This window comes from Glossina fuscipes, unplaced genomic scaffold (genome assembly GCF_014805625.2).
Source record: "Glossina fuscipes isolate IAEA_lab_2018 unplaced genomic scaffold, Yale_Gfus_2 0, whole genome shotgun sequence".
NCBI classification, from domain to species: Eukaryota; Metazoa; Arthropoda; class Insecta; order Diptera; family Glossinidae; genus Glossina; species Glossina fuscipes.
The window spans coordinates 24,357,604-24,365,998 of NW_023998414.1; the positions used below are offsets into that span (position 1 = coordinate 24,357,604).

At 32.5% G+C, this 8,395-nt stretch overlaps 1 protein-coding gene across 1 annotated transcript in view; it reads right to left on the minus strand.

Moving 5' to 3' along the window:
• The window catches only part of LOC119632779 (potassium voltage-gated channel protein eag), a 40,198-nt gene extending 31,900 nt beyond the window's left edge, over window positions 1–8,298 (minus strand). The window contains 2 exon segments of the mRNA XM_038025900.1: window positions 6,603–6,650; window positions 8,256–8,298. Coding sequence (XP_037881828.1) covers window positions 6,603–6,650; window positions 8,256–8,298 — 91 coding nt within the window.
• Window positions 8,299–8,395: the final 97 nt, after the last annotated feature.

An 8,395-nucleotide genomic window follows, 5' to 3' on the forward strand; every position in this document is an offset into this window, starting at 1 on the left:
TTCTATATATAATTCGTTGATCAGGAATATATTTTTACTTTCAAAGATTGTCTTCATGGTGCCAACAAATGCACGCTGCAATATACATATATACATATATGTATATATATATAAAAGCGAAATTTTAGTTTTTCCATATCGGCACCGAAAGATCTATCTAGCGGTTAATATGCTTATATGATTTATTTTGTTTTTTTTTTTTTCTTTTTTTTTTAATTAAGTTTTATCGTGGCTTTTCCACACTCTACCTGACTTCGTAGTGCACTTAATGCACTCATATAAAAGCATTCAACGACAGGAAATGAGAGCCTATTTTGCTGACAGCGAAAAAAAAAAGGCTATAATGATGACGACAAGGGACAAAAATAAACATGGCGCAGCGAAGGTGTCACATGTTTATTTGTTTGTTTTTGTGCTGCTGCTGCTGCTGCTGCTGCTGTTTACCGATAAACCCTAAGAGAGGGTTATGCATGTTATTGGCTGAAATCTCTGAGGTAATATTAAAATAAATATTTCAAGTGGTTAAAAGAGCAAAGGATGGCAAACGAACGACGCAGATAAAAGGACGCAAAGGGAGAATATTTTTAGTCTATCCTTATATTAAATAATAAAAGCAAAGTACAAACAAAAACAAAAAAAAAAAAAAAGTTCACTTGCAAGCACCTTTTTGCACATAACATGCGACGAGAGAAGGTCTAAAAACAAATCAAGTGGAACTGGCTTGGCTTGAAACACTTGATGCATGTGTGCGGTGTAGAGGAAATAATAATAATAATAATAAAAATAATAATGAAAAAAAAAAAAGAGAGCAAAAACAAAATGAAAATTTATAAAAATAGATACTATTGAGAGTCTCAAGATTGCCGCACACAACAATTAAGAGACAAATAACTGGCACAGAACTACACTTAACACATAAACTTTACACACGCACATACTTGTACAGGCCTTTATATGAAAGGCCTTTGGGTGTTTTTTTTTTTTTTTTTTTTTTTTTTTTTTTTTTTTTTTTTTTTTTTTGATTTTGTTATTAATATTTTCACTTCATTTCTCCAAGAAAATCTAATATGTGAGTGAAAAATATTTTTAAAAAAAATTGTAGGTCAAAGGTTGAAAAGAACCGCAATTGCAAGCTTATACAGCAAAATAAGGTCAAATGTTTATATTGTGTCTTTGTAATTTCAAAGATCACATGATATACAACAAACTCACACGGAAGAGATTATATTCGATTTGTGCTCTTAAAATTTACGATCCAGTACACACGGATGCTGGCGGAGTCTTTGAAATGAAAGGAAGCGAAACTAAAAGATCAAAACTGTTCCATTCAAAAGGGTTAAACATATATAAGCTTAGCCTTCATTCTAAAATAAATTAATTGAAGGATACCATCACAATCGCAATTCTTTAATTTGGACTTGAAAAAAATGAAAACAAAAATGAGTTCTTCTGCTTACGACGATTCTTGTGTCGTCGAAGTGATGAGTTCGAAGAACAGAATTTCTGATAATTACTTTAGAGCTACTACTCCACTAATAACTCGACAGGCCATTAATTCATACGAGAACTCTATTCAATTTTAGATAGTAAGTATTTGAAAAAGTTCCGCTAAATTTCCGCTTCGATGCGATTCACTCCTTACCGATAGGCATGGGGTCAGTTGGCACATCAAACGTTTGCCTTAGTTGGCAATGTACTCGTACGTATTCTATGTGTATGTGAACCCTGATAAAATCTGAGTGATCTTAGTAACTAACGGTCCTATCTCTCTCACATAGTGGAAACTAGTCTACAGACAACGTCGACTAAATTTGCAAACTAAAATTATTTTTTTGGATGTGCAGACGAGAAGAGAATAAATGTTAACGATTAGCGTGACGGACGTTAGTAGTGATTGGCCAATCAGAGTACTTGCTCCATAGAACCCGCATATCTGAATGAGTTCTTGACACACTTCGGTTATGCATTCGATTTTCTTCTGCGAGCCAATGTTGAACTAAAGTAAAGTCAAACGAGAAACAATTTTGATTTATTTTATTATATGCATTCTCAGTTATTAGAAATATGTGAAACACCTATTCTCAAAATATCCGCAAGACAAAGTGAGATCTTAAGCTCTTATCGTACTTGATATCGGTTGTTAAATTTAGTGCAAAAATTCATTTCTTCACTCATTTAATCTTCCGTTCGTTTAGTTTTAAACTTTCAGGACTCAGTAAACTTAATCAGTCCAGAGAAAAGTTCACGGTCAATCTAAAAGAGACAGACTTGCGACATTTGCAAGTCGCGCTTTGCAGATGAGCCGAAAAAGGCGGTATGAGTTCGCTTGTTTCATGACTTCAGGGGGTTCATAGTAAAGATTTCTTCGTTGAAGTTAGCGGCCCATGTTGCTCTGGAAATGATTTTGAAGACTCGCCGTCTTCTGTTTAACTATTTGTTGATCAAATCGAAGAAAGAATCCAGAACAGACTTGTGGAAGTTACCTTATTCAGATTTCTATTCGCCTGGAAGTCTTAGAACTTTCACCAAATTTTTCCACAATGATTTACTGATCAAAACACATCGTATTTTGTTTATCATAATAAAGTTCATTTAATCGCCTAAGGCTAGTGCAACAACCCAAGGAAGAGAGTTTTCTGAAAATTTTGTTTTTGATATCGAGAGAAAAGTTATATAATAATAATATTGCGGAAAGCTATGAAGTGTTACTATACTGATATTAAAAAACAATCAAAATAAATAGCAACGGCCCTATTCTCTTAAAGAGCCCTGTGACAAGGAGTGTAGGTGGATGAGGAAAAAAAAACTTACTTCATTTTCATGCTTATGCTGAAGCCTAATGCTTTTCCTGCATTCAGAATTCATAGACAACTTAAAACGCTTTATGCCGAACTTTTAATTTCTGAAAAGAAGCATTGAAAGCATTCAAGTCGCCTAACGAAGCTGCACTAAGGCTTTTAAATAACCATAAGCGCCCTCCTGAAGACCTCTTTCATTGCATTAGACAAGTTGAAAATCAACAGAGAAAACATTAGGTCAAGCAATCCCCAAGTGAAAATGGTTTAACGCGTCTAATCGTTTCGATCGAAGCGGTTTAGGAAGAAGCCAAATTTGTTCAAAGAAGAAAAGACTCGTTTTGAGTAATGAATTGCTTGCACATATATTAGGTGGCTATGATTTAAATAAGAAAATTGATTTTTACAAAAAAGAAAAAAAAACATAAGAAAAATATCACAAATTTCCCTCTTAATACAATACTTAGTACTGGCATAAGAGCTATCCTTCACGTTGCGAACCTTGCTCAGAAAAACAAACTCAAAACCGTCATTGTTACCAACAGTTTGTCTGTATTATAAGCTATTCGGAATCCTTCGACTTCGAGATAAGGAATACAATTACAATACCCGATGGAAAAATTGAAGCGCTATGGGTACCAAGTCACATCGGTTTATTGGGAAACAAAGCAGGCTGATCGAGCGGCGAAGTATGCTGCTTGTCCTCCTCTAATTATGGATGATTTCATGGAAAAGTTGGACCTTCAAAGATTTACAATACCATCATCAATACTACTCTTCCATAAACCCTGAATGAACTCCACCTTTATATCCAACAAATGTTGAGAAAACCAAAATCCAAACATTTTCGAGAATTCGCCTTGGTCATACATCTGCAACTCACCAATGGATCTTGGGTAAGTCTTCCTCCCCAATCTGAAGTTGTGGACAAATTCTCACTATAAAGCATATTCTCTGCGACTGCCTTAACTTTTCCTTGGCTAGAAGTATCGCATTTGGAACGATTAACCCTTTGGACAGTCGAAAATCAGTTTCAGAATCGAATATCACTTCCATATATATAACTTTATTAATACTACTAAGCTCATTGTCTAATGTACATTTATTTAAATTAGAGCCGATAGCCTGTGTTGCTAGTGCTCAATGTCTCTTTTTTTTTTTTTAGTCTAAGAATTTATTTCATTAGTCTAAAATTATAATAATAATAATAATAATAATAATAGTACTGGCATTGCCAGTTGTTAATATTTCCAACTTTCCATTATGGGAATGCTCTTTGTTCAAGTAATCGAAACAATTTCTTATATAATTTCTTAGGCTGATGGAGTTCGAATTACTTTCATAAAAAAAAGAAAAATACTTGATAGGTTTATGTACAAAATCAACTTAACGTGTATTTAAGACATTTTTACGGGTCATGAGCGATAGTAAATAGAATGGAAAGAAGTTTTTTTTAATTTGATTACAATTTCTCATATTTCACACAAACTATTGATTAAGTAATTAAAATCAATCAAGGTTAAATTTTTAAACATTTATTTACATAATATCCATACGTTAGTATAATTACACACTCAGCTATCACTACAGGCACGATGAAAACGGAAAAGAAGAAAAAATTAGAAAATTGCAAAACCCCTCCTCCTACCACAAAAAAGAACGCAAAAGTTTTAAATATATTTCAAAAAAATGTTTCAAAAATTTTTTAACTTATATAACATTGCATCGTTAAATACCTTGCTTATTGCGTTTCCTCTTCTTTATTACTTTTATATTAAGCAAAAATATTGGAAATTTTGATAGAAAACCAAAAAAAAACATTGTATTAAGAAATAAAATTTTTTTTTGCAAATGATATTTCACTTCTCTAGTATACGTAGTAATCCATTTAAGATTAAAAAACAATATATTTTTTTCTTTTTATTCCGACTACAAACTACACTTTCTGATCTGCAAATTTATTGCACAAGTCCATCGAAATATGAACTATCGGTTTGGCTTATTCCATTTGTTATATCCGAAAAAAAAAAAAAAACACAAATCAGAGAGACCCCAAGCCCAAGACCAAGAAACACTCAAGTCGTTAAGAGTTTGAAAATCGCTCTAAATGGATAGTTCTACCATACCCACTATTCCCTACGAACACTAAATCTTTTTAAGTAAAATTTGTTTCGAATAATGCAACAACATCTGACTGATTAGAGCTTCTGGGCTTTCGCAGTCGTTATATACATATTTCAAAGACGGATTGTTTTCCCTGTTGCTCGTGAAAGGTGATCGAAAATAGACAGCGCCTAGTGTTGAGATGTTTTATCGCTTCTTATTAATACATAATGCTTCTTCATTCGTTTATTGGTTAAGGTAAGGATATGGTACAAAAAGGTTTCGTGCGAGAGCATGTAAGAACAAGTAAGAAAATTCTCGAGGAGAGGAGGAGAGAATCGAATTATCCTAAAAATGATAAAAAGTGCTCTATAATACGGAGTGGGCGCGACTGATTTTCTCAATTTGCAAAATAAAAGTTTTTGTCGCATAAGCGCATGGGCGTTGTCGGTGTGTCCTTTGAAAACCTTAGACCATTTCCAAGGTTTTTTGCAAACTTGTAAGCGATATCTTCATTCGCGCTGACGGAACAATGTTTGCCACAGATGCTACACAGTTCAGATGCATTTCAAGTTTGAAACTTTTGCAGCTTGTTTCTGTGCGTTATAAAGATATTGCAAAAAAAAAAAAAAAAAAGAGTTTTCATGATACACTATAAATATTGGGTAGGCGTGGTAAATTTTTGCCTTTTCGTCCGTAGAATATGCGTTCAAATTTTTGTACATTTATCTCCTATAGTTTATCAGTAATGAGCAAAAATCCCATTTTGTAATGCTTTTGAAAAGCGGAGGTGTTCTCAGTTTACATTGTGCTGTGGGCGTGTCCCTCGACCGATTTAGCCCATTTTCAATGCAAACCTGCGTGCGAGAACTTCCCATGTTTCAGCCAAATTAAAAGTCGATTGCATCATTTTTGCGACCAGAAGCATGTTTACAACAGAGATTACGCAGACGGACAAAAGGATATGCTTCACGGGGTCTCTGAAGCTTCCTTCTGGCCGTTGCAAACGATTTGACAAAATGAATATACCCTCCAATCCTTCGATGATGGGTGCAAATAAAAGAGGAAGTAAATCCAATTAATGGAATCATATCTCTCTTTTCATATATAACATATATATATATATACGCGGCATCCAGTAAATAAGGTTCGTGCGCGGTTGTGGATATTATTGCAGATAAGGATAACATCTGCGAGCATCTATTTTCACAAAAAAACAAAAAATAAAAGTCCTACGGAAACAATTAATTTACTAGCCACTCATACGTCGTATAGGACTTATTTAGGTTTGAATGAGTTCCTATATCCCTTTTATATCTGGTACTTGGTATAAATAGGACTGGTTTGGCCAATCGAAAGGTGCTTTTTGTTGAACATAAGCTTCCTTCTTGTTAACAATATTTTAAAAATTCTATTAGTATTCATAGAAGCGATGAATATTAAATTTAAGAAGAAAATCATTCAGGGCACGTTGACAGGTTAGTTAGCCTAGGCTGATGACTGCGACCGTACCGTACTTTTTTTGTACTTAAATTTAATAAAACTCTTCGTGCAAAGCGAGTTAATACATTTATTTTTCTGTACCTGACTTTGAGAATTTGGTAATAACTTTAGTCATAATACTATTATATTTAGTTTTTATAAATTGCATTTTTTTTTTTTTTTTTTTTTTTTTTTTTTTTAAATTTTAAATTCGTTTAATACCTGGTGACACTTGTCCATACGGTGATAGTGCACAGCCACATTGTAAGTCTGAAATATTTTCAAAAATTTGTTGATTTTTTTTTTTTTTTTTTTTTTTTTTTTTTTTAATAGCATTTTTCAAAAAGGATTTTAGTTACAAGGCAAGCCATTAGCAACGTTAGCAACAATGCGCACTAGCAGTAATCGATGTCCGTTACATGTTAAAAATGAACATTTTACCCGACATAAGCATAACCGATGGTTCTTTACCTCTAAATATTTAGTAAGTAAACTAACTAAAAACCATTTCCGATTGCATTATGAAAATTTGTTTCTAATGGTTTTATAATAAGATGTTAAGCAATTGGTTATCGCATTTATGGCCATGTACATGAAAAGTTTTAATTAAAACATTTTATTTATATATATTTTGTATTTTGTATTTTGTATTTTTTATTTTTTTTATGTATTGTACACGTGTAGTAGTAGATATTCCAATTATATGGCGCTTTCCATTTTAATTATATAAATTAATCTTGGCTTGTGGAAAATTTATTTATTTAATTTTTGCATTACATAAATGAAAATTATAGAAACTTTTTCTAATTAATCTCATAGGGTTAGTACGTGATCGGAATGTTTAAATGAAAACAGGCAGCAGAAGACGATTCATATATATGCAAATTAAAGAATATTTTAAACAGTGACATATATAAAAGTTGGCAGTTGGAAAACATTGCTTTATATTATTTCACTTTAATAATATTATTATTATTTTTTTTTCTATACATATGTGTCATCACGCCTCAGAAACATATTTCACATAAGAAATTAATTAGATTAGTATAGAAGATGGCTTTGTTACTTTTCGGTCCTATATATGTGTACGTATACATTAAGAATTGAACGTGTTTTTCAAATACATCTTAAACAGCAAAGAGATATAATTTTATTCTAGGTATAAGTGACCTTTCACATGTTATTCCCATCATTTTTCTCGATAAATAAGTGATGCTTAACAATATTTTGCTTTATTTTTCCTCGCTTTACTTTCAATTATTATAACATAGCTGCAGGCGACTAATTTTAAATAAAAACTGAAACAAATTTTTTTTTTCCGTGGAGGGGGAGGGGGGGGGCCAGCCGGAAAACGGCACGGGGCTTGATTTTTTTTTTTTTTTGAATTTTCAAGTTTTTTTTTTTCATTTCATTTGTTTACATGTTGTAAGATGGAAGATTGATGAGATACATGTCTGGAGATAAATGAATAAATCGTTTTTGCGTAGCCATGTCTAGTTACGCTACGTAATCGGCATTTTACTAATTAATATTGATGCGTTCATACAACAAAGTTAATACTACTTCGTACGAATAAAAATTACTATTGCGAGTCATGTTTTGTTTGCAACTACAGTTATTTTTAAGTCGATGGCCCGTCATATTGACAAATTTTCGAAATTTCAAAACTGCTTGTATTATAGAGCGAAACGATATGTTTAATTAGCTTTAGGAGTTTTAGAAGAAACTTTATGCCGCTATCATTAAAGGTGATCTTTGCTTTGCAGTTTTGCTTATTCTTTCGATTTACCCGGACTATTTAAATCCTCTCCCCAACATGCATGAAAATAGGCACTCACGAGTTCTTTTAACAGATAATGTTATTCGCCACTTTACCAGTACCGTAAGGATTTTTGCTGTCATGCCCAGTAATAAGCATTTACGATAGATATTACTTTTCTTATTTAATTAAGAGATGAAAGCTAGCAGATCATTAACTTGCTATTCGCTTCGGTTAGTCTAAAAAAAAAAAAAAA